General features: G+C 40.9%; 2 protein-coding genes across 8 annotated transcripts in view; one reads left to right on the top strand and one right to left on the bottom strand.

Moving 5' to 3' along the window:
- Nucleotides 1-4,048, top strand: part of PPP4R1 (protein phosphatase 4 regulatory subunit 1) — a 56,819-nt gene extending 52,771 nt beyond the window's left edge. For all 7 annotated transcript variants that reach the window (XM_023754254.1, XM_023754253.1, XM_023754255.1 and 4 more), the window contains 4 exons: nt 1,076-1,196; nt 1,293-1,427; nt 1,904-2,045; nt 2,894-4,048. In XM_023754254.1, coding sequence (XP_023610022.1) covers nt 1,076-1,196; nt 1,293-1,427; nt 1,904-2,045; nt 2,894-3,057 — 562 coding nt within the window. In that variant the 3' untranslated portion in view covers nt 3,058-4,048. The remainder of the gene's footprint in view (nt 1-1,075; nt 1,197-1,292; nt 1,428-1,903; nt 2,046-2,893) is intronic.
- Nucleotides 4,049-10,863: 6,815 nt separating this feature from the next.
- RALBP1 (ralA binding protein 1) overlaps nt 10,864-26,490 on the bottom strand; it is a 38,420-nt gene continuing 22,793 nt past the window's right edge. Inside the window, 4 exon segments of the mRNA XM_023754256.1 lie at nt 10,864-12,552; nt 14,233-14,356; nt 14,596-14,717; nt 21,171-21,278. Of these exon segments, the coding sequence (XP_023610024.1) occupies nt 12,286-12,552; nt 14,233-14,356; nt 14,596-14,717; nt 21,171-21,278 (621 nt within the window). The 3' untranslated portion in view covers nt 10,864-12,285.

The raw sequence follows: 26,490 nt of genomic DNA, 5'->3' as shown, positions 1-26,490 counted from the left end.
TGGCTACTGAAACCATGACCACAATTCACTTCCTGTTGATTACAAATGTAAATAAGCCGAAACCGGTTTGGCTCAGTGGATAGAGCATCGGCCTGCGGACTGAAAGGTCCCGGGTTCGATTCCGGTCAAGGGCATGTACCTGGGTTGCGGGCACATCCCCCGTAGGAGGTGTGCAGGAGGCAGCTGATCGGTGTTTCTCTCTCATCGATGTTTCTAACTCTCTATCTCTCTCCCTTCCTCTCTTAAAAAATCAATAAAATATATTATAAAAAAAAACAAATGTAAATAATATTAAACATAAAATCTGAAAGGCAAAATTCTTATTCATGTTCAAGTTATTTCTTCATGAGCATTATTGCATCTACTCAAATTAGCCTGGTGAATGCTGCTAGTCTTTAGTTCCCATCAGACGTAATGGGAAAGTTGGTAGAGGACCACTTACTATGTTATCCCTAGTAAATGTATCATTGCCTCAGAAGCTGTACTTAATAAGTAATACACTGCTAGAACTCTCATTTATTTATTTATTTATTTACTTATTTATTTATTTACAAACAAAACTTTTTTTAAAATATTTTTTTATTTTCAGAGAGGAAGGGAGAGGTAGAGAGAGAGAGAAACATCAATGATGAGAGAGAATCATTGATTAGCTGCCTCCTGCACATCCCACACTGGGGATCGAGCCCCCAATCCGGGCATGTACCCTGACCAGGAATTGAACCTTGACTTCCTGGTTCATAGGTCATCCCTCAACCACTGAGCCACGCTAGCTGGGCTAGAACTCTCTTATCTACATAATTGATTGTAGATGGAGGTTTCTAAGCACATTCTAAACAGTTACTATGAGAAAAATGTGTTTTGTGTTCCAATTGAACATACTAGGGAATGCTTTGCAGACACAGCCATACAGAGACGGGAGGTGATGCTCTGCATGAGAGACCATGTTAATTACTAGTCTTTGCCTGTGTCCATCTTACAAATAATATCCAGTATTACAAATTATTCAGATGATCAACCTGTTTTCATTTGTCTTGTTTTAAAATTGTAACTGTATTTTTATAACTCACTTTTGTAGACAGCTGATCTTACTCCTAGAGTTATACAGTGCCAGAGATGTTTATGATTATTTACGCCCCATTGCTCTGAATCTATGTGCAGATAAAGTTTCTTCTGTTCGTTGGATTTCCTACAAGTTGGTATGTTTTAAGATTTTTACAATTTTAGGTCAGCAAAGTATTTAATAAGATCATAAAACGAAGATATTCCTCACTTCTCCATGTTTACTCTCCTAGGTCAGTGAGATGGTGAAGAAGCTGCACATGGCGACACCACCAACATTTGGCGTGGACCTCATCCATGAGCTTGTAGAAAATTTTGGTAGATGTCCCAAGTGGTCTGGTCGTCAAGCCTTTGTCTTTGTCTGTCAGGTAAACAAAGACAGCCATTTGTGACACTTTTTTTTTTTTTTATCTAGAACTAGGTTTTATTCTTTTACTCTTTATCTCTCTCAACACCCTCTTTATTCTTGAAGGACAGAACTTTGCCACCTGGCTGTTTATAGGATCCCCTGTTCCTCAGTTGGGTATCTGCCTGGTTCACCAATCATTTATAAAGCCCACCGAGCTCTTTGTAAAGCTGTCCCCAAGGGGGCACTCGGGGTCTGTGGAGCAGGGCACGGTGTGAGAATGAATGTGACCAAGAACCCTCCAGGTCTGTGGAGCAGTTTAAAAACCGTCTCAGTGGGGGCTTAATTATGTCATTTTTGTTTTGAGTTCCCAAGTGCCTGGAATATTGGTTTAAAATCTGTAGCAATTATATTGTTATTAAAAGACTTTTCTTAGCTAGTATTATGGCTTAAGTAGACTAAATTTGCAACTCTAAAGCAGTTACTTCCTTTCCCCAGACTGTCATTGAAGATGATTGCCTTCCCATGGAACAGTTTGCTGTGCATCTGATGCCACATTTGCTAACCTTAGCAAACGATAGGGTTCCAAATGTTAGAGTGCTCCTTGCGAAGACACTACGACAAACTCTACTAGAAAAAGGTGGGTACACGACTCTTAGGAAAAGTGTCTGTGGTGGGGAGGAGATTCATAGACTATGTGAACAGATAAGGGCAACGAAAGGGACCTTTAATTATTGCCCTGCTAGTGAACTTTTTATAATTTAAAACTTACCAGTTTGAATATTGCACATTCACTTATGACTCTGAAAAATCACTGCCCTTGGAGCCCCACCCCCACCCTCTTGACATCTGTTATGTTGTTTGGGGCCCAGGAGGCATGTTTGTATTTCCTCCTCATTTTCATTCTTACGCAGAAGACATATGCCCTGTATTATTTGCTTTGATGCAAATTATAACTCCTTGAGATTCAGGTTGTTTTATTTGTTACAATCCCCCAAAATGTCTCATAAATATCATTTGAATGCATGAACTCATGAATGAATCATAGACGTTTTTAATAGACTTCAAAGAATATGGGTGAATTAATATTGCTTTTTTCTCCTTTGGAATTCATTTAATTTTTTAAAATAGCAATTACAATAAAACAGCTAGAGAAGACTGGTTTTCAGTCTGTGTTTGGAATTTTGGAAGTGTTCCTTTTACTGAGCTAATTAATAGCTATAACACATAAGTTTTTAATATATCTATTAGCTTCGCTGCCATTGAACATCATGAGACATGAGATTTAGTCAAATTCTATCTGATAATTCTCTTACGCTTGGGGATTTTTTTTATATAAAATCAATTTGGATTACTGTTTATAATTCAATATAGCTTGTGTTTATACTTGTAGAAAATCGTTTTATAATGACTAAGTACTTTGTATACTTGTGCTTAACAAAACTGAAAGTTAGACTGATTTTGTTTGCAATCTGCATTTGTTTCCAGATTATTTCCTAACCTCGGCCAGCTGTCACCAGGAAGCTGTGGAACAAACCATCATGGCTCTTCAGATGGATCATGACAGTGACGTCAAGTACTTTGCAAGCATCCACCCTGCCAGCACCAAAATTTCTGAAGATGCTATGAGCACAGCTTCCTCAACCTACTAGAAAGCTTCAGCCTCGGTGTCTTTCCCGCTTCCTAGGAAGCCGAGGTTCGACACGTGCTCCACACGCGTGTGAGCTGGACACTTTGAGGATGAAGAGAGACCTTCCTCTCTTGCAGACTTAATTGCAGATGCAAGTTGCTTACACCGACACCAGGGATTTTAAGAGTCAAGAGAAAGTACAGTAAACACTATTATCTTATCTTGACTTTAAGGGAAAATAATTTCTCAGAGGATTGTAATTGTCACCGAAGCCTTAAATCCTTCTGTCTTCCTGACTGAATGAAACTTGAATTGCAGAGCATTTTCCTTATGGAAGGGACGAGATTCCCAGAGACCTGCGTTTCTTCCCCTGGTTTTATTTAATGACCGATAGATGGAATTATAGCCAGACGGCGGCTGTGAGCCAGGACACGAGACAGACCTTCAGTATTAGCCTCACTGTTTCCACACAGGCAAGGACCTGTGCGCCTGTGGCTAGCCGCCCAGTCCAGCCCTAAGTGTGAATAGTTTTTGACGTGTGTTAATGGGAAAGGAGATTTTTTAATTTCTCATAAGGGCTTGATGCTAACACTAAAGTAGACTATGATTTTAACTCATAAATGCAGCATATTGCTGTACACATTTACGTGTGCCGAGTTATCTATGTCCTGAATTTTTTCATGCTGGTCATGACCTGAATGACATATATTAGCACGTATACTGTGTGTCAGGTGTTTTTAACTGGATCATGATCAGCCCTGAGGTGCATCTTTTCCTTCCCATACTGTACATATCTGTGACACTCTTAGGAGTGCTGCAGTCTTTAATCATGCTGTTTAAAACTGTTGTGGCACAAGTTCTCTTGTCCAAATAAAATTTATTAATAAGATCTGTATAGAGAGATATATACAGTTTTGATTGTTTTATAGATGTCTGCGAATAAATGCAATTTGTGACCTGTATTAATGATTTAGTATAAAATGGGAAAACTAGATTAAAAATATGTCTTTTAACTAGTTTAGTAATTTCTTTGAAATCGGCTCATGCCCCCTGGGCTGGGTTCCACGCTTGGCAGGTGGCAGAGGCATCCTGAGCGCTGTGCTCCCTGGGGCTGGTCGAGGTGTGTCTTGTCTCTCATCAGGTGTGTTGGGTCAATGGCAGCCAATTCCTGGAGCCTGTCTACTGTGCAGTCTTTGTTACACAGGATCTTCCAAGGGGGAAAAAATGGGCTTCCAGAGGCAGTTATAAAAGCAAGCAAGCAAAGCTAAAAAATTAATGATTCAGCAGTTCTTTGAAATCCTCCCAGAAGCAAAAACAAAACTGCAAAAGAATTCATACTCAAACTATTAACTTCACAATAGATAAATGAATAGAGTGGCAATAATTCTGTCCTTGGAGGGACTTAACACTGGTGGCTGATCTCAGAAGATATTCTGGTATCTCAGGACTTTTGAATAACCAAGGTGAAGAGGAAAACTACATTTTTCTCAGCCCATTGCCAGGTGTCTCAACCACACAGGTCCCTGTCTCTCCACCCTGCCTGACTCCTAGGTCATGGCACACTGGGTGATGTCCGCTGCCCTTCCTCTTGTCTGGGAGAAAGTTTTGTGAGCTTTCAGAGTATCCCTCACTAAACCAGCAGACTTCCTCTTTGCTGTGTGGAGTGGCTTGAGGGTCACCTTTTTGCCAAGTCTTGGGGGTATTTCTGTGAGCCAGACCACTGTTGAGTCGTTGTTTTTATAAGTTTTTACTGATTTTTAGAGAGAGGGGAAGAAAGAGGGAGAGATAAACATGAAGATCTATCAGCTGCCTCCTGCATGCCCCCACCAGGGATCGAGCCCAACTTGGGCACATGCCCTGACCAGGAGTCGAACCAGTGACCTCTTGATACATGGGGTAATGCTCAATCACTGAGCGACACTGGCCGGGCCAATTGTCAGTTTTCTAGAGTCCTCTGACTGAACCGGGCAAGTGCTGAGTTCCTGAGAGCGCCACCTTGTTAATGCCCTAAGAGCTGCCCAGGCTGCCGGCATATCGTCAGGGAACATTCCTCTGGGTGATGCTTAGTCTGCTGGCAGCACGGGTGCACTGTGGGTACTGACTATCTCAGACTCCTGTCCAGGTCCCACTTCTATCTGGAAGAAGAAGCTCCTGCACACTGCAAGCTGAATATACCAGAGGAAACGTCCAGAATCTCACGTCCCCTCCAGCGTCAGCGTTACAGAGGAACATGGAATGCTTGAAACACCAGCCATGTGTGGTAGTGTATTTGGGGGGCGTTGGGGAGCAATGCTGCGCACATGCATCTCAGGGCAGGCGGGAGCTGCGAGAAGGGGGTGGCACGGCTTAAAACTGACCTTCTATGTATAGGAAAGAGCACTGTGTGCCAGGCTCCAGGACACACTATCTTTCCCGTGTATGGTAACATTTCTGTACGTTCCAGGAGACAGAGAAGCAGGGAACGAAAGGGAGGAAAAGAAGGACCCAACTCAACCAAGCAGATGGCCTCTTTAAGATGAATAATCCTCTCAAACCGGAGGAAAAGAAGTTGAGCCTGAAATAATCGTAAGCAAGACTGTGGTTTCTGTTCTATTTTTGAATTTCTGCTATAAGCTTTTATAAACTCATGCTGGATGTAGAACATCTAGTGGGGCCGCTGGGAGGAGCTGGCCACAAGAGAGAGGCACCAATGGGAGGAATGGGAAGAAGGCTGGCTGGGCTCATTGCACCCAAATGCGCCTTGCACTAAGCCCATGGATGGACACACTGGGGGACCCACATGGAGAGTGGCCAGACCCCATGACAGGGCCTACAAGTTCATGTAGTATTTCCTTCCCACTAGAAAACCAGTTGGCATTTTAGGGGAGAGTGGGGAAGGAGACCCAACTTTCAGATCCTCCATCAGAAATTCCAAACAGTAGTTTTGTGATCCCTTGAGTAGGAATATTTTGACCTTACAAAAATTCCAACAGCCCAGCCAGAGTGGCTCAGTTGGTTGTGTCATCCTGTGTACCAGAAAGTTGACTACTCAAATTTGTCAGTTCACATACCTGGGTTTCAGGTTCGAGCCCCAGTTGGGGTACATACAGAAAGCAACTAATCAGCCCTGGCCGGCTTGGCTGAGTGGATAGAGTGCCAGCCTGCGGATTGAAGGGTCCCAGGTTCGATTCCGGCCAAGGGCATATGCCTGGGTTGCGGGCTTGATCCCCAGTGGGGGGCGTGCAGGAGGCAGCCGATCAATGATTCTCATCATTGATGTTTCTCTCTCTCCTTCTCCCTTCCTCTCTGAAATCAATAAATACATATTTTTTTAAAAAAGCAATTAATCAATGTTTCTCACTTCGATGCCCCCCCTTCTCCCCCCTCCCTCCTTTCTTCCCTCCCTCTCTCTAAACATGTCCACAGGTGAGGATTAAAAAAAAAAATTGCAACAGTAACATGTTTTTGATGAAGGAATTTTCTGAATTCCATTAAGCCAATTTTTATTTTTAATCATCACCCAAGGATACTGATTTTAGAGGGAGGGAGGGAGGGAGGGAGGGAGGGAGGGAGGGAGGGAGGGAAACATTGATTGCCTCCCGTATGCATTCCTACAAGGGATCAGACCCACAACCTGGGTAAGTACCCCAACGACACTCCAACCAACTAAGCATCACTGGTCAGGGCCCATTAAGCCAATTTAATTCCTGAATCCATTTTCTATAGAGAATAAACTATTTTTAGTTTTATCCTACAGAAATTATTTTCCTTAGGAATTCTTTTCCTTGAAAACTTGACAAATATTCCATTCAGTTATTAGATTTTATCCTGTGACATTTTACAGTACTATTGTATTTATTTTTTAGGTTTTGTTGATTTAAATTTGGCAAGATTTGTTATTTGGAGCTTTTACTTGGTAATTTTAGCTGATTTTACCATAAGACTCTTTCGTACTGATTAGGTGTCTTTTTGTTGTTTTTTGATTGGGGTAAAGTTGGTTAATAACATTGTTTCAGGTGTATAATGTTATGACATCTTACTACTGTATTGTGTGCTCACCATCCCAAGTTAAGTCTCTTTCCATCACTATTTGATCCTGCTTACCCTCATCTTCCTCCCTCCACCCCTCTGCCATTCTGTTCAATCTGAGTTTTTGTTCATTTGTTGCTTTTATTTTTAATATCCCACATGAGTGAAATCATACAATTGTCCTTTTCTGACTTATTTTCACTTAGCATGATACTCTGAAGATCCATCCATATTGTCCCAATTGGCAATATTTTACCTTTTTTATAGCTGAGTAGTATTCCATTGTATATATAGTACCATATCTTTATACAATCATCAGTCAGACACAGGTTGTTTCCATGTTTTGGCTATTGTGAATATTGCTGCAATGAACATAGGTGTACATATATCTTTATAAATAAGTGTTTTCAATTTTTGTGGGTAGATAACCAGGAAGAGGGATTACTGTGTCATAAAGTAGTGTATGAATATGTATGTATGTGTATATACATACACACACACTTTTTTAAAAGATTTTTAAAATTGATTTTTAGAGAGGGAGAAACATCCATGTGAGAGTGAAACATTGCTTAGCTGCTTCCTGCACACCCCCTACCAGGGGTCTAGCCCACAACCCGGACAATCCAGACAAGTGCCCTGACTAGGAATCAAATTGGCAAACTTTCGGTGCACTGGATGATGCCCAACCGAGTCACACTGCCAGGGCGGTAGCTTATATTTTTATTTTTGAGGAAACTCCATACTGTTTTCTATAGTGACTGCACCAATTTACATTCCTACCAGCAGTGTATAAAGATTCCCTTTTCCTTACATCCTCTCCAGTACTTATTATTGGTCTTAATTGATAACAGCCATTCTAACAAGTGTGACGTAATATCTCATTGTGATTTTTATTTGTATTTCTCTTGATTAATGATGAGCTTATTTTCATATCCTCGGGAAAATGTCTAATTCAAATCCTCTGCCCATTTTTTAATTGGACACTCCAACCAAGCCATAGTTGGTTTGTTGTTGTTGAGTTCTTTATGTATTTAGGATATTAGCCCCATATTGGAGGTATGTTAGTTTGATGTAGTCCTATTCATTTATTTTTGCTTTTACTTCCCTTGCCTTTGGAGTTCACAAAAACCCCTCGGGTTTAGTGCCTATGTTTTCTTCTGTGTGTTTTGTTTCAGGTCTTATGTTGAAGTCTTTAATCCATTTTGAATTAATTTTTGTGTATAGTACTAGCATCTAATTTTCTTCTTTTGCATGTGACTTTCTAGTTTTCCCAACACCATTTATTGAAGAAACTTTCCTTTTTCCAGTGTATGTTTTTGGCTCCTTATATAGTTGGCATATACTAGTATGTGTGGCTTAGGCTTCTGGGCAATTCTGTTCTTATTGGTGTCTTTTTCTGCCAAAACCATACTGTTTTTATTACTGTAGCTTCATAAAATAGTTTGAAGCCAGGGAGTATACCTCTAGCTTTGCTTTTTTTCTTCAATGTTGCTTTGGTTATTCAGAGCTATTTAAGATTCCATAGAAATTTGAAGATTTTTTTGTTCTATTTCTGTGAAAAACGCCATATTGATGGGATTGCATTAAATTTGTAAATTGTTTTTTATATAGTAAGACCATTTCAACAACACCAACCTATGAACACAGAACATCTTTACATTTCCTTGTGTCTTCACTTTCTTTAACCCTTTGCACTCCGCTGTCCCCTCTCAGGGGACATCGGAATTCTAGCATATCACTCGGATGTCCCCTCTCAGGGGACATTGCAGTTTATTAGTGATTACGGGGAATTGAGTTATTTCAACGCAACTTTGAGACATGCATGTTTCCCTGAAGTTTTATCTTGAAATGGCACAAGAAATTAAATCAAAATATCGTAAAATTACTAAGATATATACAAGAAATGTCAGCGGGTTTTGTGTCGGATTAAACAATAAACTACATATTCCCGATGTGGGACAAAGAAAACAGGACTGCATTGTGTGTTCTAACAGGAAAACACCTGGTGGCAGGCGTCAAACCACTTATTACTGTCAAACATGCACTAATCAGTCTGCAATGCATATTGGGGAGTGTTACAAAACTTATCATACTGTACAAAATTATAAACAATAAAATATTTTTTTTGCAAATATACATTCCTCGATGTCACCCAATTCATATAAGTCCAATATCATTTTAATACGTTACTTGGTTCCAAAATTATACTAAATAATACGAGGGTCTGTAAATGCACGTTTCCGCCGCAAAGTAGTGTCGAGTAGCTGGTAGCCAATGTCCAGAATGGTTCGGAGTGCAAAGGGTTAAACATCATCTTGTAGTTTTCAGTATACAGGTAGGTCTCGCCTTCACTTCTCCTAAGTTTATTATAGGTATGCTGTCATTTTTGATGCAATTCTAAATAGGATTGTTTTCTTCATTTTTCTTTCTGATGTTTCATTGGTAGTATAGAACACAAGGAATTTTTGTACATTGATTTTGTATCCTACGACTTTGCTGTTTATTGTTTTTAACAGTCTTTGGTGGAGTCTTTAGGGTTTCCTATATGTAGAATCATGTAATCTGCAAATAGTGAATTTTCTTTCTTTCCAATTTAGATGGTTTTTCTTTCTTTTGCCTGATTGTTGTGGCTAACAGTGTCTTGTTCCTCTGATAGCTGTGTTCACTGTTAATGATACCAATAGCTGTTATTAATTGGATACAAAACATCTATTGGGCAGTGTTTTGAGATAGGAATCTCGAAGAACTGCTTGCAGTTTTCTCATGGAATGAGTCAAGCTGTCATGCAGCCTTGGGGAATGTCATGCTCCAACCCCCGTGGCTCTGTTATCAGGTATTTCAGTGTTACTCTGAGAAAGTACAAGTTTGGGCACAAAAATTTGAGGAAGTTGTGTAGGAAACATTTCCTAGGCCGACCTGAGGAAGAGCAGAAATGGAGGGGAGAGGCTTCTTACAGGGACTCAATTGGCTTACTCCTCCGTTTCCCAGAGGCCACAGCAACTGCCTTAACTACTAATGATGCCAGAGTACGGGCTGACCCTCCCAGTAGGCCGGTGCCAGTCCACGAGAAAGATCTCAGGGGCTCGGGCAGAATGAGAATAGGAACAGTGGAGTGTGGTGTGTGCATGTGTCACATTGTAGGGCTGCCACCTATCTTACATGTCATTCTGAGATCTTTCTGTGTTTTTTGTTTTGGTCTTTAAATATCTACAGTAAAATATTGGTTAGGATGGCGCCTCTCAAATAATGTGCATTTCACTCACCTGGGAGCTGGGATGGCAGCACCAGCTGCTGAGCCCAAAGCCTAGGAACATCCAGCGGCAGCTTTCCTGCAGGTGCCGGGAAGCAGCGAGGGCCAGCCAGGTACAGGGTCACACATAGGATGAGTGTAGCTGCCTGCTCCAGCTGCCCCACTGTTCCGTTTGGCTAACCATCTTTATTAGAGAGCCGCTGCTTCCATTTGTGACCAAGTAACTGGGTAAGGAACACAATGTGTGTGAGAACATTTTTTTCACTCTAGGACCTTAAAGAAATATCAAACCAACTCCTTGACAGCCATAACTTACTCAATTATTTCAAAGAAAAAAATGTATACAAAAAAATGAAAAGCATTTTTTTCTCAAATGGCTGTTGAATTTATTTGCTTGATCAATAATGGTCCTGGCAAAAATTAGTTAATCAACACTGAGACAACTGTAATGAAATACTAAATTTTAAAAATCCATGATACCTTGATAGAAATTAGAGTTTACACAAAAAGAAACCTCCAATATTGCCAGCAAATATAAAATGAATGTAATATGACCAACAGGACAGCAAGAAGGCTTTTATACATTTATATTTGACACCTGATCATATTTTCAGTCACCATAGTATCTTCTCTCCAGGTTTAAAAAAATATTATGCTGATTTCTATAACAAAGCTTTCTTTTCGTACAAAAATCAAATAATGGCCAACAAGTCACAACAGTGCAATAGGTAGAAGATAAAAAACTGCATCAAACAGGTGCCGAAAATAAATACTAACTAGGAGGAGGGGAGGATGAGCCTCCTGGGGGGTTGTTTCCATCACCTTGGCTGTGGGTCTTCACAGCCATGAGCTGACCTCCCTCTTGGGTGCCATTGATCTGGGCGGAACAAAGCATGACTGAACAAAGGTGCCTGAGAGCCCCCTCAGGTCACCAGTGAAGTGGCAAAAGCAAGGAAACAGTCGGGGATCACAGCTATCATTAAAAGGAAAAGTTGTTTTTTTCTATTGCTCAGTCTCGTCAATTGGGAGTCCATCGGCAGTTCACTGAAACATATGGATAATTGAGAACTTTTGTTTAACAGCATATATATGGCTTATTCAGGCAGAGAGACATTTACATTCTAGCCCAAGCAAGCAATCAAAGTCATTCTGTTTGTAATGGAAGGTCAGTAACATAGATTTCTGGTTTGAGAAACAGATCCTTTGTGTGGATTCCTTAGGTCAAGGTGGCTACCTCAGACCAACCCAGTGAAGAGCATTTGCTCATCAATAGCAATGAGGACCTAGAGGAGCCAGGTGGCCCTCATTCACGCTGAGCCAGGCTGCTCCAGGGCTGGCAGGCCAGCTGCACAGGCAGCTCTGTCTGCCACCAGCCAGGCCATCCTGGTGACTCAGGTGCAAGGATTGTGTTTTAGGACGGTCGAAAGAGAGGGTGACAAGAGTGAGTAAAGGTAACCCCAGTAAGAGCCATTCTGGCCAGTCAGGAATTATGAGGCAGCTCCCCATGATATAATCTGCACCAAAAAGGTATAAAAGGCACAAGCAAGAGTGACTAGGTAAGCAGTGACCCTGGAGGGTGAGACGGGGGCGAGCCACAAGGCAGGAGCAGTATTTGCCTTGTTTGGTTCCTCCCCTTAAACGAGGGAGAGAGATCCGATTCTGCCGTAATAAAAAAGCAAAGATGGTTTTTGGTTTAAAAAGAAGCCACTCAAGGGTTAAAATAGTTATTTTAAGTTAACAAAGAAAACTAATCTTCAAATAAGCTATCTGGAAAACTCATCTGTCCCCTGTAAGCCTACAGCGCGTCCACTGTGTTCTCCTCCCATAACCTGAGCCTGACGCAGAGAAGTTCGTGTGTGTGTGTGTTTAAGAAGGAAGAGTCTCTTGGAAGAAAAGGTATCTTTACAGAATGTACAGCAGAGAGTTGTCCAGTCTGACTCTCGGGATTACAGTAAGATGCACAGGTCTGGAGATTCCATGACCTCAGGATGCTCAGATAGGTGTCTCCTTCCTGTCTCTGCTCGGGGACGGCTTGGCCTGCTCCTTGCCTGCCTTTGGCTGCTCTTTAGTTGCTTTTGTCTCTGGGGCGCTGTCTCTAGGTGGTTGGACAGCACCCCCACGCCTCTCAGGCTCCTCTTCCTCCAGTGCCTGTGGCTCAGACTTGGCTCGTTGCAGCTGGAGCAGGCGGAGCTGCACGCGCAATTCGATGATGGCCTCTCGCTCTTCATGGATTGCTTGATTCAAATGATTGTTCTTTATCTTAAGGAATGACAGAAAAGAACCATTCTCTCAAAATGACAATGATTCCCAAGCAGAGAACAGTTAACAAGGGTATCCTATCTAATAAAAGACAAAGGGTAATTGACTGTACCTTCGCTACACTTCCCATTGGCTAATCAGGGCAATATGCCAATTAACCGCCAACAAGATGGCGGTTAATTTGCATACATAGGCTCCAAGCGGTGGAGCGAAGCCAAACGGCCCCGAAGCCAGCTGAGCAGGCCCCGAAGCCAGCTGAGCAGCGAGGCCTCATGGCCCCGGGAGCACCGAACCCTGACAGCTGGGGGGGGGGGGGGGGGGTGTCTCTGGCCAGAGCCCAGCCAGAGCGAAGGCCTGGGTCCCAGGTGCCAGAGGAAAACTGGTGCCAGCAGCCAAGGGAAGGGAAGGCCTATTGCACGAATCTCTTCGTGCAACAGGCCTCTAGTCCTACATAAAAATCTATTTTTTAGTCAATTTAGTTGTGAAGTGAAAGACATGACCATGAATATGCAACTGAGGCCCATAAAAATTCAAGATATAAACTCTGTTCCAAAACACAAAAGAGTATCTTAAACTCGGTTCATATAGATTTGCGGTGGAGTGCGGGAAACGTGTAAACTCGGGCCGATTGTAACTGCGTATTACCAAATATTTCATTTCAATCGAACCCATACTTCAAAAGATATAGGCATTTTAACGCGCCATCTTATATTTTGGCGGGAAATTCACCCGACACCGTAGTATTGTCTTTGTATCCCAAGTACTATAATCCTAGAATATATTTTCCTACATAGGATTTTTAATATAATCTGTAAAATGTTAAGAAAACAAAATAAGGTGCCAACATGAAATCTTTCTAAAGAATGGAAGCTACCTGGTGGCCTAGGTCTCAACGGCTGCTCTGCTTTTCCCACCACACCCCTGGCTATATAGCGAGTGTCTTGACCTTGAGCCTCGCTGGGCAGCCTCTATGAACTCTGTCCACAGGTTCTGTGGAGAGGACTTTTGTGGGTGGTGAATTTGTATGGAATTCATCTAATTTTCTATGAGGTAGATAAGTTCTGGTTTCCCCAGGAGCTGAATGCACCTGAATGAGGGAAACAAAGCTGTTTCACTTTCTTACGTTTCCTTTCTAAGAAGAGAATGGCCTCTTTGAACCTTTAGATTAAACATCTAGAAACAATGTTTTATTTGGGTTAAGAAGGGAAATTCTGATCAAGATCATTTACTTTTGTTTTATAGCACAGTTGTCTCCCAGTTTCCTAGTGCCGAGTTTACTCTCTCCGGCTGCTTTAGAGGTTAAGGTCTAAGAGAATCTGTCCCAGAGGGAGGTTCAGGAGGTTTTTCCTTCTTGCATTAGCATTTCTTTTTCTGTTCACCTTCTCTGTGAACACAACAGACCACTCAAAGCTGCTCAAACTGGCACCGTCAGGTGAGGCTTAACCCAAGTGGGAGAGAGGTCTGTGTGGTACTCTACAGTCAGGAAAAGTCACCACCTCAGGGACCAGGCCACACCTGTGCCATCTGCTTGGCCAGCAGTCAACGTTCACCTAAGCTCCTCTCTACTCAGCCTCCCCAGTTGGTTACCAAGGAGAAGAAAAATTCTAAGGGGAAATACATAGTTGCTACAACTTTCTAGAAACTAGTGTGATTTTTGGTTATTGTCCCCAAAAAACTCACTTCTAGTTCTTCATTCTGTCTCTGTAAATCTTCCAAAATGATCTGAAGCTCCTCTTCATCTTCACTCTCGCTCTCACTCTCAGAGGAGTACTCCTCCGTCTCACTCCGGCCGTGCTGCTGACGACTAAAGGGCGAGAGATCCAGAAAAGTATGCTTGTCTGTTACCTCCCTTCTTTTAGATTTACCAGGTTTTCACAAGTCTATTTGATATAACACCATTTTTAACATTTAATAAATAAGAAACTTAGGGTGATTAATTTTGCATGCCTAATTCTTTTATATGAAAGTCTGAGAGCTGAAATCATTATGCTTATATTTAAATAAACATCTGGGAAGTTTCAAAATCCTTTGCCTCTCCTTTACCTCTGAATTTCGGCAATCTCAGCTCTAAGGCGCTCGATCTCTTCTTTCTCTGAGGCAATCTGTCGGCGGAGAAACTGCTCCATGGCTAGAAGCTCCTCCTGTTCAGTCAGGATCTCATTCTCCTAAAATAATGATCAGGGTGAACACCTTTGAGAGTAGGAGTGGAGTGTAAGATATGTCACTCTTTTGGGGTCTATGTTGTCTTGAATTCTTTAGCCTCATACACATAACACACTAGTAATGGGAAAGCTTGCTGTACTGCACAACCAAAAAATACCCTGTTTCTTTAGTGCCAAGAAAAGGCTCCTTTGAGAAAAGGTAAACTAAGTTACTTGGGAGGAATGACTAAGTTTTTCTCAACACATAAAATGCCACTCAGGAGTCCATGTTCTCGTTTTGCAAAGCTCCTGTGGGACTTGCACACTGGGCACAAGGCCGAAGTTCAAGTGTTTGCCTCCCAGTCCTCTCAACGCCTCCCCACTTCTCAATAAAGGGAGAGTATTTGGGGCCCAGGTGGCCGGCCTCCAACAGTGTCACTGAGAAAAGAAGAACCAGATGTACAGCTGCTGTCAGCATCACCTACTGCAGATCCTGTGCAGGAAAGATGTTTACAGAAGAAATCTCACCGCAAGCCACCATCCTCCTTAAACCACGCCCCCAGAGATAACAAACAGTATATATTCTGCTTTAACAGAATATGGATTTCTAAGACTGATCGATTCAGCCCTGGCTAGTTTGGCTCAGTGGATAGAGCGTCAGCCTGCGGACTTAAGGGTCCCAGTTTCGAGTCCAGTCAATGGCACATGCCTGGGTTACTGGCTACGTCCCCAGTAGGGGGCGTGCAGGAGGCTGCTGATCAGTGATTCTCTCTCATCATTGATGTTTCTATCTCTCCCCATTCCCTTCCTCTCTGAAATCAATAAAAATATATTTAATAAATAAATAAATAAATAAAACTGACCGATTCACCAAAGGGGGAAAATCCCTACCTGCCCGAGATCTAGCCTCTCAACATAAAGAACACAGACAAAACTTAGGAGGTAACAGATGGAAGGCTATAGAAATGAGGGCTAAGAGGCAGAGGTCTACAGCATTTTTTTTAACCTAAATAGCTCGTTTATTTAAAAAGATTCTTTGGAGGGGTCCTAGGTGAGGGAAGTAATGCCTTCTCTTCACCCTCAGCCCTGGCAGGGGTTACGGGCAGTTTTGCTCACACACACACACACACACACACCACACACCACACACCACACCACACACACTGGGTGCACCCAAGGGTGGCCTTTCATGGAGGCCAGAGATGTGATCCTTGGAGCTCAGAGTGCCCACTCTAGCTCCTGCCAAGGGTGCTCGGGCACCGTGAGGTGAGGGTACAGAGGTAGCCCCAGTCTAGTTGCAGCCTGGGTCTCCACGAAGCAGGGAAGGCAGCCCCCAACCCCAGACCTTATCTGGCAGGACCTCTCTCAGTGCTGAGAATGCCTGAGGGCAGGATCCCCTCATCCTGTTACAGAATTTCTTTCCAAACTAATAGGTATCAAGAGGATAAGTACCTATGATCAAACTTAAAGACATTATGGTCAAGTTCTAAAGTGAACCACTCAAGGCCCCCAAAATGCATGAGGAATCTCTTGGAGATGTAATATGCAATATTCCCCACATGTTTCTAAACAGACATGTTTATTTTCCAAGAAATATCAGATGGAAAAATTCTGAAATCAAAGCATAACCTGGGACTTCAGGGAAGAAGAGTTATGTGTTAAGCAGAACAAAATATTTTTCAGAAGTGACAGGAAAGAACTAAAACTTCACAGGCTTCAGGTATCCCACATACATGAGTTTTGGAGGCACAGGCTATTGTCAGAGCCTAGACCTCATTCCTTAGTACTAGTAAACTGGGAGTTTCTAGAACAGATTAAGGCTGACTTGAGAGACTCATCTTCAGCTCTATTCCTGGAATAGGCACTCAAGAGCTATTGATCAAATCAATGAATGAAAAATAAAACAATTTATCAACAATTGACTTTCACTGCAAAGAATAAAATCAGAATATCTAAAAAGTGCTATTAGCAACAACTGTCTGTATTGGTACATTTCAAGGATCCCAAACTTTGATATCAGGAAGAATATATTTTAAATAGTTATTAAAGTTCAATATTATTAATATGAAACAAGTACCACTAATCTGTAAATCAGGGGAAGTACTTATAATTCGACCTATGTAGATGAAATGAGATTAAAGTATCTAGAACAGTGTCCAATAATCATTCAGTAGAAGATAGTTTTCTCTAGTTGAATATTTAAACAAACACCATAGGGGGTGGGCAAAAATAGGCTGCAGTTGTTCATATGGGAAATACAGTAATTAGTAAATAATAACAATAGAACAAGAATAAACTGTCGTATATTCTCAACTATACACCTACTTTTGCTGCACCCTGAATAAGTATGGCAAACAGCAGACAAGAGTCTAAAACCTCAAAATAAAGTTTGGTTAAAAGACTACACCTTTGGCCCAGTTGATGTGGCTCAGTGGTTGAGCACCCACCTAAAACAAACAAACCAGGAGGTTATGGTTCAATTCCTGGGTCGGCATACTAGTATGCCCGGGTTGTAGGCTCGATCCCCAGTAGGGGGCATGCAGGAGGCAGCCGATCAATGATTCTCTCTCATCATTGATGTTTCTCTCTCTCGCTCCCCTCCCGTCTGAAATAAATACATTAAATTAAAAAAAAAAACCTTGCACCTTTGTAAATGAGCTTCTCAAATTATACAATAACCAATACAATTCCTGAATAACCAATGAGTCAAAGAAATCAAAATAATATCTTGAGACAAATTAAAATGGAAACACAACATACTAAAATTTATCAGATGAATAAAATTATAAACGATACCACAGAAATACAAAGGGTCATAAGAGACTATTATAAACATTTATACACCAACAAATTGGAGAACCTAGAAGAAATGGGTAAGTTCTTGAAACATAAAATCTACCAAGACTGAATCATGAAGAAACAGAAAATCTGAACAGACCAATAATGAATAAGGAGATTAAATCAGTAATAAAAAATCTCCCAACAAACAAAAAAGACTCAGAAGAGAGGGCTTCACAGGTGAATTCTACCAAGCATTTAAAGAAGCATTGTCAATCCTTCTCAAACTCTTCCAGAAAACTGAAGAGGAGGCAACACTCCTAAATTTATTTTACAAGGTCAACATTACCTTCATACCAAGAGCCAGGTGAGGACACTATAAGAAAAAATTACAAGCCAATATCCCTGCAAAAATTCTCAACAACATACTAACACCACATTAAAAAGATCAGATGGAATAATCAAGTGGAATTTATTTCTGGGATACGAGGATGGCTCAACATAATAAATGTGATGCTCCACATTACAGAATAAAGAATAAAAATCATATCCTCTCAATAGATGCAATAAAACAGTTGACAAAATTCAACTGGAAGTCCTAGCCAAAATGATTAGATAAGAAAAAAAATAAAAGGTAACCAAATTTGATAAAAATAAAAGCAAATGGTCATGACCTTATATGTAGAAAACCCTAAAGCCTGGCTGGTGTGGCACAGATGGTTGAGGGTCAGCCCATGCACCAGGAGGTTGCAGGTTCAATTCACGGCATATGCCTGGCTTGTAGGCTCGATCCCAGTAGGGGGCATGTAGGAGGCACCCGATCAATGATTCTCATTGATGTTTCTATCTCTCCCTCTCCCTTCCTCTCTCTGAAATCAATAAAAACATTTTTTTAAGAAAGTTTATAAAAAAGAAAGAAAACCCTTAAAGACTCCACCAAATAATTGTTAGAGCTAATAAATAAAGAGTAAAGCTGCAGGATACAAAATCAACATTCAAAATCAGTTGCATTTCTATACACTAACAACAAACCATCTGAAAAATACATTAAGAAAACAATTCCATTTACAATAGCATCAAAAGATACTTGGAATAAATTTATGTAACAAGGTGAAAGACCTAGACACTGAAACTATTAAACATTGATAAAAGAATTTGAAGATACAAATGGGAAAAATGTTCTATGTTCATGGATCAGAAGAAATATTTTTTAAAAATATATTTTTATTAATTTCAGAGTGGAAGGGAGAGAGAGAGAGAGAAACATCAATGAAAGAGAATCATTGATTGGCTGCCTCCTGCACACCCCCTACTGGGGATCGAGCCCGCAACCCAGGCATGTGCCCTTGACTGGAATCGAACCTGGGACCCTTCAGTCTGTTGGCCGACACTATCCACTGAGCCAAACCAGCTAGAACAGAAGAAATAATATTGTTGAAATGCCCATACTACCCAACGCAATCTACAGATTCAATGAATCTCTATCAAAGTTCCAATGGTGTTTTCCACAGAAATAGAAAAACAATTCTAGCCCTAACCAGTTTGGCTCAGTGGATAGAGCGTCGGCCTGTGAACTGAAGGGTCGGTCCCAGGTTCGATTCTGGTCAAGGGCATGTACCTTAGTTGCGGGCACATCCCCAGTAGGGGGTGTGCAGGAGGCAGCTGATCGATGTTTCTCTCTCATTGATGTTTCTAACTCTCTATCCCTCTCCCTTCCTCTCTGTAAAAAAAATCAATAAAACATTAAATTAATTCTAAAATTCATACAGAACCACAAAAAGCCAAAGCAATTTTAAACAAAATGAATAAAGTTAGAGGCATCACACTACCTGATTTCAAAATATACTACATAGTTATAATAATCAAAGCATTATGACATTGGCATATAACCAGACATCTAGACTAATGGAGCAGAATAGAGAGCCCAGGAATAAATCCACACATTTATGATCAAATAATTTTTGACTAAGGTGCCAGGAACACCTAATGGGGAAAGAACAATCTTTTTAAGAAATTATATTGGTAAACTGGTTTTCCTCATGCAAAAGAATGAAATCAGACCCTTATCTCACTCCATATAAAAAAAAATCAACTCAATATGGATTAAAGATTTCAATCTAAGACCTGAAACCATAAAACTATTGAAAGAAAACACAGGAAAGAGTTCCTTGACATTGGTGTGGACAATTAATTTTTTTAGATAGGACCCCAAAAACACAGGCAACAAACAAAAATAGATGGAATTGCATCAAATAAAAGGTTTCTGCATAGCAAAGCTTTTTTTCCCCAACAGAGTGAAGAGACAACCTATAAATAGAATATATTTGAAAACCATACATGTGATAAGGGTTTTATATCCAAAATACATAAGGAACTCAACTCAATAGAAAGAAAACAACCCAATTAAAAAGTCAGCAAAGGACCTAACATCTCAAAAGATATACAAATGGCCAACAGATTTATGAAAACATGTTCAATGCCACGCATCATCAGGGAAATGCAAATCAAAACCACAATGAGATATCACCTTACACAGATTATGACGCAGAAAAAAGGAACCCCTGTACACTGTTGGTGGGAATGTAAACTGGTACAGCCATTATGAAAAACAGGAGGTTCCTCAAAAAATAAAAATAGAGCAGTCATACTCCAGTAATCCCATTTATAAATATACATCCAAAGGAAATGAAAACAAGATACTGAAGAGATATATGCACACCCATATTCACTGCAGCATTATTCATAAGAATCAAACTACAAAAAAACCCCAATCAGCAACACATAAATGGATCAAGAAGTGGTGTGTACACACACATACACAGAGGAGTATTATTCAGCCACGACAAAGAAGGAAATCCTGCCATTTATGACAACATGAATGAACCTAAAGGACATGCTAAGTAAAATAAGCCAGACAGAGAAAGACAACTATTATATGATCTCACTTATACTAGTATGTGGAATCTAAAAAAAAGTCAAAACTCAAAGAAATATAGAGTAGAAAGGTTCTGAGGGGTGGGGGAAATAGGGAGATGTTGGTCAAAGGATTCAAAGTTGCAGTTATATAGGATGAGTAAGTCTAGAGACCTGGCCTGCAGGATCAGACCGAAACCGGCTCTCCACCATCTCCCAAGGGGTCCCAGATTGTGAGAGGGTGCAGGCCAGGCCAAGGGACACCACTGGTGCATGATCAGGGCCGGGGAATGACACAGGAGGTTGGCCAGCCAGGGAGGGACTTCAGGGCAAGTCCAGCCCATCTCGCTCAGTCCCAATCAGCTGGACCCCAGCAGCAAGCTAACCTACCAGTCGTAGCATCTGCCCCCTGGTGGTCAGGGCACATCATAGTGATTGTTTGACCGGTCGACTGTCTGCTCCCTGGTGGTCAGTGCACATCATAGCGAGCGGCCTTAGCATATTACACTTTGGTTGAACAGACAACTGGACACTTAGCATTATTAGTCTTTTATTATATAGGATAATACTGTGTTGAGTATTGAAAATGTACTAAGAGTAAATTTCAGGTACTCTCATCACTAAAGAAAAAGTTAACAATGGGAGGCGATAATATTAATTAACCTGACTGTAATAACCATCTCACTGTGTCTACCACTTCATCATTTTGTATACCTTAAATATATACAATTTTAATTTTCTTTTAAAAGGAAGCTTGCAGAACAGAGAAAAAAGAGTTTAACTTACCTGGGCAAGGAGAATATTTATAACTTCTTCATTTTCATTCATTTCTTCTTTGGAAACATCCTCTTTTGAAAGACTGGCTATCTCTTGTGCAATCTTGGTTTCACACTCCTGTCAAGTAAGACAAATGAAAAAAAACAAAACTGGTCAGCCTATATGTAACACATATTCAACAAATCACACCATTACCATTCTAGAAGTTTCCTTCTCATTTCCTAGAATTGAAAAAAATAACATTAACAGTCAGAGGAACCATCTGGATAAATGGACATTTGTTAACAGGAAATGTTAATTGAAAAATAACGTGGATCTTAACCTGTGGCTACAGTGTGAAAATGTGCAATTCTGGTTAATGTGCTCACCATTTCCAGAACCCTTTCACACAAATTGTCTTCTGTGGTACTTTTTTTGGTGGGGGGTTTTAAGCATACAATTCAATTAGTTTTAACAAATGTATACAGCCACACCACAATCATAATATAGAACAGTTCTATCACCACACAAAATACCCTTGGTTCTTCCACCATCTGTTGTCCCTGGCAACCACTGATCTGCTTCCCACTGCTATAGTTTTGCTTTTTCTTGAGTTTCATACAAATTGAATCAATCAGTAGTCTGTTTTATCTGGCTTCTTTCACTTAGCATAATGTTCTTAACAATTCTATTTTGTTGTTTGTATCAGGAGTTTGCTGGATAATATGCCATGATGTGAATGTACCCCGATTTGTTTATCCATTCACCAGCTGATAAACATCTGGGTCCTTCCTAGTTTGACGGATTATAACTAGAACTGTTATGAACATTTTGTAAAAGCTCTGTGGGGGTATACGCTTTCTTAAATAACCACAAGTGGGATTGCTGGGTTATATGACAATCATACATTTAACTCTAAGAAACTGCCAAACTGTTTTCCAAAATTACTGTACTATTTTTGTACTATCAAGAGCAATGAGTATCAGTTGCTCCATATTCTTGTCAACACTTGGTTTTTTTAATTTTAGCCATTCTGGTTGTTGTGCAGTGTTATGTCATTGTGGTTTTAATTTGTATTTCCTTAATAACCAATGATGTGGAACATCTTTGCACATGCTTATTTGCCATCTGTATATCATCTTTGGTGAACTGCCTATTCAAATTTTTGCCTATTTAAAATTGAATTGTTAATGTAATAAATATACCACTCTGGTGAGGGATGCTGATAATGGCAGAGGCTACACATGTGTGTTGGGGAGGGGATATATGCAAACTCTCTGTACCTTCCTCACATTTTGCTGTGAACCTAAAACTACTCTAGAAAAATAAAATCTAAAAAAAAAAAAAAATGAACTGTTTTGTCTTCCTATTTAGTTGTAAGAGGGTTTTTTAAAATAGATTTTCGTTCAAGTCCTCTATCAGATATGTGTTTTTTGCAAACATTATGACACAGCTTCTGGCTTGTATATTCACTTTCTTAACAGTGTCTTTTGAAGTTTTAAAATTTTGGTGAAATGTAATTTATCAAATTTTTCTTTTAGAGTCCTATTTAACAAATCACTACCTAAGCAAGTCAGTAGATCTGTGTTTTCTCCTAGAAGTTTTCTTTAGATCTTAGTTCAGTGGTTCTCAACCTTCTGGTCCTTTAAATACAGTTCCTCATGTTGTGACCCAACCATAAAATTATTTTCATTGCTACTTCATAACTGTAATGTTGCTACTGTTATGAATCGTAATGTAAATATCTGATATGCAGGATGGCCTTAGGCGACCCCTGTGAAAGGGTCGTTCAACCGCCAAAGGGTTCGCGACCCACAGGTTGAGAACCGCTGTCTTAGTGTATGATTCATCTATACCAGTAATGGCGAACCTTTTGAGCTCGGCGTGTCAGCATTTTTGAAAAACCCTAACTTAACTCTGGTGCCGTGTCACATATAGAAATTTTTTGATATTTGCAACCATAGTAAAACAAAGATTTATGTCTTTGATATTTATTTTATATATTTAAATGCCATTTAACAAAGAAAAATCAACCAAAAAAATGAGTTCACGTGTCACCTGACACACGTGTCATAGGTTCGCCATCACTGATCTATACTAATAAAAGGCTAATATGCTAATTAGACCAGACATTCTTCCAGACAAAGCCACAGCAGCTGCGAGGGCCGAGGGCCAGCAGTGCAGGAGGCGGCAGCGCAGGCTGGTCCAGCACTGTGGCCCCTTTCACAAAGGTCGCAGGAGAACCCGGTGCCGCAGAGAGGGTGGGGCCGCACGAGAGGGTGGGGACACAGCCAATTTCTCAGAGTTGGCACGGGAGAGTCCTCTGCCCAGGCCGGTCCAGCATCATGGCCCCTTCTGCAGAGGCAGTGGGAGAGGGGGCTGCGTGATCCCAGTTCCAGTGCTGCCCCTTCCGCAGAGGCAGCCGCAGAGGCAGCCAGAGAGGCGCAGCTTGGGCCAGTCCCAGTGCCACGCCTCTGCAGAGGCTGGACAGAGTGTGACCTGCTGTGCCTCAACCTCCCACAGCCCCTCCTCCAGCTGGCCTGGTCCAGGTCGCCCCCCTGCCCACTAGTGGGCAGGGGGGCGGGGCCAGTGCTAAGAAGCAAGGATCGAGGGCCAGCAGTGGCAGCAGCAGCAGGGTGATGGGGGCTGTGCCTTCCCCTGATCACCCAGTGGCCTTCCACAGAGGGAGCGGGCCTAAGTTGTCAGTAGGTCATCCCCTGAGTGCTCCTGGACTGTGAGAGGGGGCAGGCCTGGCTGAGGGACCCCTCCCCCCCCAACCCCCGGGCACAAATTGTCATGCACCAGGCCTCTAGTTTTTAATGAAAGGTTCTTCTTTGCATATAAAGATCCAATTGTTTCAGCACCATTTGTTGAAGAGAAACTTTTTCTCCCACTGAATTGTCATCTTTGTTGAAAATTAATTGCCCTTATATATGTGGGTCTATTTATGACAGTCTATTCTATATGTCTATCCTTGATTACTGTAGCTTCATAGTAAGTCTTAAAATCAGGTAGTGCGAGTCCTCTAATGTTTTTGTTTACGCTACTCTAGGTCTTTTGTATTTCCATATACATTTTAGAAGAACTTGTTAATTTCTACAAAGCCACCTGTTTAGATTTTTATTGAGTCCACAGATCAATTTGAGAAAACCCAACATCTTAACAATATTGAGATATACGGCTCTATGTTATTTAGATCTTTTTTCTATTTAGGTTCAATATCTAATTGTCCACTGCTAATATACAGAAATACAATAGGCTGTTGTATATCTGATCTTATATCCTACAACTTTGCTTATATCCTACAACTTTTGCTAAATTCACTTGTTAGTTTTTGGGGGGTTTTATTGATTGATTTTTGAGAGGAAGGGTGAGGAGAGAGAAACACTGATTTGTTGTTCCACTTACTTATGCATTCTTTGGTTGAATCTTGTATGTGCCCCGACCAGGGATTGAACTCACAATCTTGGTGTATTGGGATGACACTCTAAAACTCACTGAGCTACCAGGCCAGGGCCTCACTTACTAGTTTTTTATAGATTCCTTAGGATTTTATAGATAGGTGATCATGTCATATACATACACTTAGTTCTCTCCAATCTGTATCCTTTTTTATTTTTTCTTGCTTTGTTGCACTGGCCTGAACAACCTCCAGTATGATGTTGAGTACAAGTGGCAAGAGCAGAAATCCTTGCCTTATACACCCAATTTTAGGAGAAAGCATTTAGAGTTTTACTATTAAGCACATTAGTCATGGAATTTTTCACAGATGCACCTTTCATCAGGTTAAGAAAGTTGTTTGCTGAGAGGTTTGGGGTTTTTTTTACCATGAGTAAGTGTTGGATTTTGTCAAATGGTTTTCTGTTCTGTTGATGTGATTTTGTGGTTTTTCTTATTTTTAATCCATTAATATAATGAACTAGAGGCCCAGTGCATGAAAATTCGTGCACTCAGAGGGGTCCCTTAGCCGAGCCTGCGCCCTCTCACAGCCCAGGAGCCCTCGGGGGATGTCCACCTGCCAGCTTAGGCCAGCTCCCCGGGGGATCAGGCCTAAGCTTGCAGTCAGACATCCCTCTGGCAGCCTGGGAGCCCTGTGCTCGCAGCTGTCAGCCCAACTTGTGGCTCAGCAGAGCTCCCCGTGGGAGCACACTGACCAATAGGGGGCAGCTCCTGTGTTGAGCATCTGCCCCAGGTCGTCAGTGTATGTCATAGCGAACGGCCATTCCCAGACAGGTCTGTTAGGGTCAATTTGCATATTACCCTTTTATTATATAGGATTATTTACTTTTATCTTTAAGTCATTTATTCCTTAAAGTTGAAAAACAGTTGATAGAATCTTTGAGTATTTTGTGTATTAATGAGCAGGCATGGTAAGTTAACATCAAGAAAAACTGATAATGGTAATCCATTCCTTTCTATTATTGACTCTGGTTTATATCATGATTCCTTTATCCAAGAAATATGTAGAAGCAAGAGAAATAAAAGCCAAACCTACATTAGTTCTATTCTAAATCAGAGGCCCTTCATTTAAAGACATGGACAATGCTACCTGGTTAACAATTGCAACCATGAGGATTGGCTGGTCATCTAAAACCCGATTCCAGGTTGAATCAATGAGGGGAATAACAACAATAAAAATAGACATAGGAAGCAAAATAAAAATAAGATAATCTGGTAAACAGGAGAAAAGAAGGAAGAGAAATACACAGAGGGCTTCGGCTAGTCCTGGAGTTCATGTGTTAAATATTCATGAATGTTTCTCTTTTTCAATCACAGTTTACTTTCAATACTACTTCATATTAGTTCCAGGTGTACAGCATAGTCGTTACACGATTATATAATTTACAAAGTGATTCCCCAATAATTCAAGTACCCACTTGGCAGCATACATAGTCATTACAATATTACTGATTATATTCCCTATACTATACTTTACATCCCCATGACTCCTATGTAACTGCCAATTTGTACTTCTTAATTCCTTCACCTTTTTCACCCAGTCCCCCAACCTCCTTCCTTCTGGCAACCATCAGTTTGTTCTCTACATCTATGAGTCTGTTTCTGTTTTGTTTGTTCATTTATTTTGTTCTTTAGATTCCACATGTAAGTGAAATTATTGAGTGTTTCTTTTCTGACAAAGCTATCTTCCACATAAATGTAAATCTCTAGCCTCAAAGCAATAAAAGTCCTTGGGTTGTCTTTTGTCTTTTGGCACAACCACAATGGTAACCCACCAGCAATCATGCTCTCCCAGTCTGATAAATGCTAATGTTCCTTGGCAGTGTTATTTGGATCCTGCCATTGAATTGGCATGTTGGTTGTAAGATGGTCCAGAAATTTCGACTCAGCC

The sequence above is a fragment of the Myotis lucifugus genome, unplaced genomic scaffold (genome assembly GCF_000147115.1).
Source record: "Myotis lucifugus unplaced genomic scaffold, Myoluc2.0 scaffold_58, whole genome shotgun sequence".
Classification (NCBI taxonomy): domain Eukaryota; kingdom Metazoa; phylum Chordata; class Mammalia; order Chiroptera; family Vespertilionidae; genus Myotis; species Myotis lucifugus.
The sequence above is the reverse complement of the archived record's forward strand: the minus strand, read 5'-3'. Positions and strand labels throughout refer to the sequence as shown.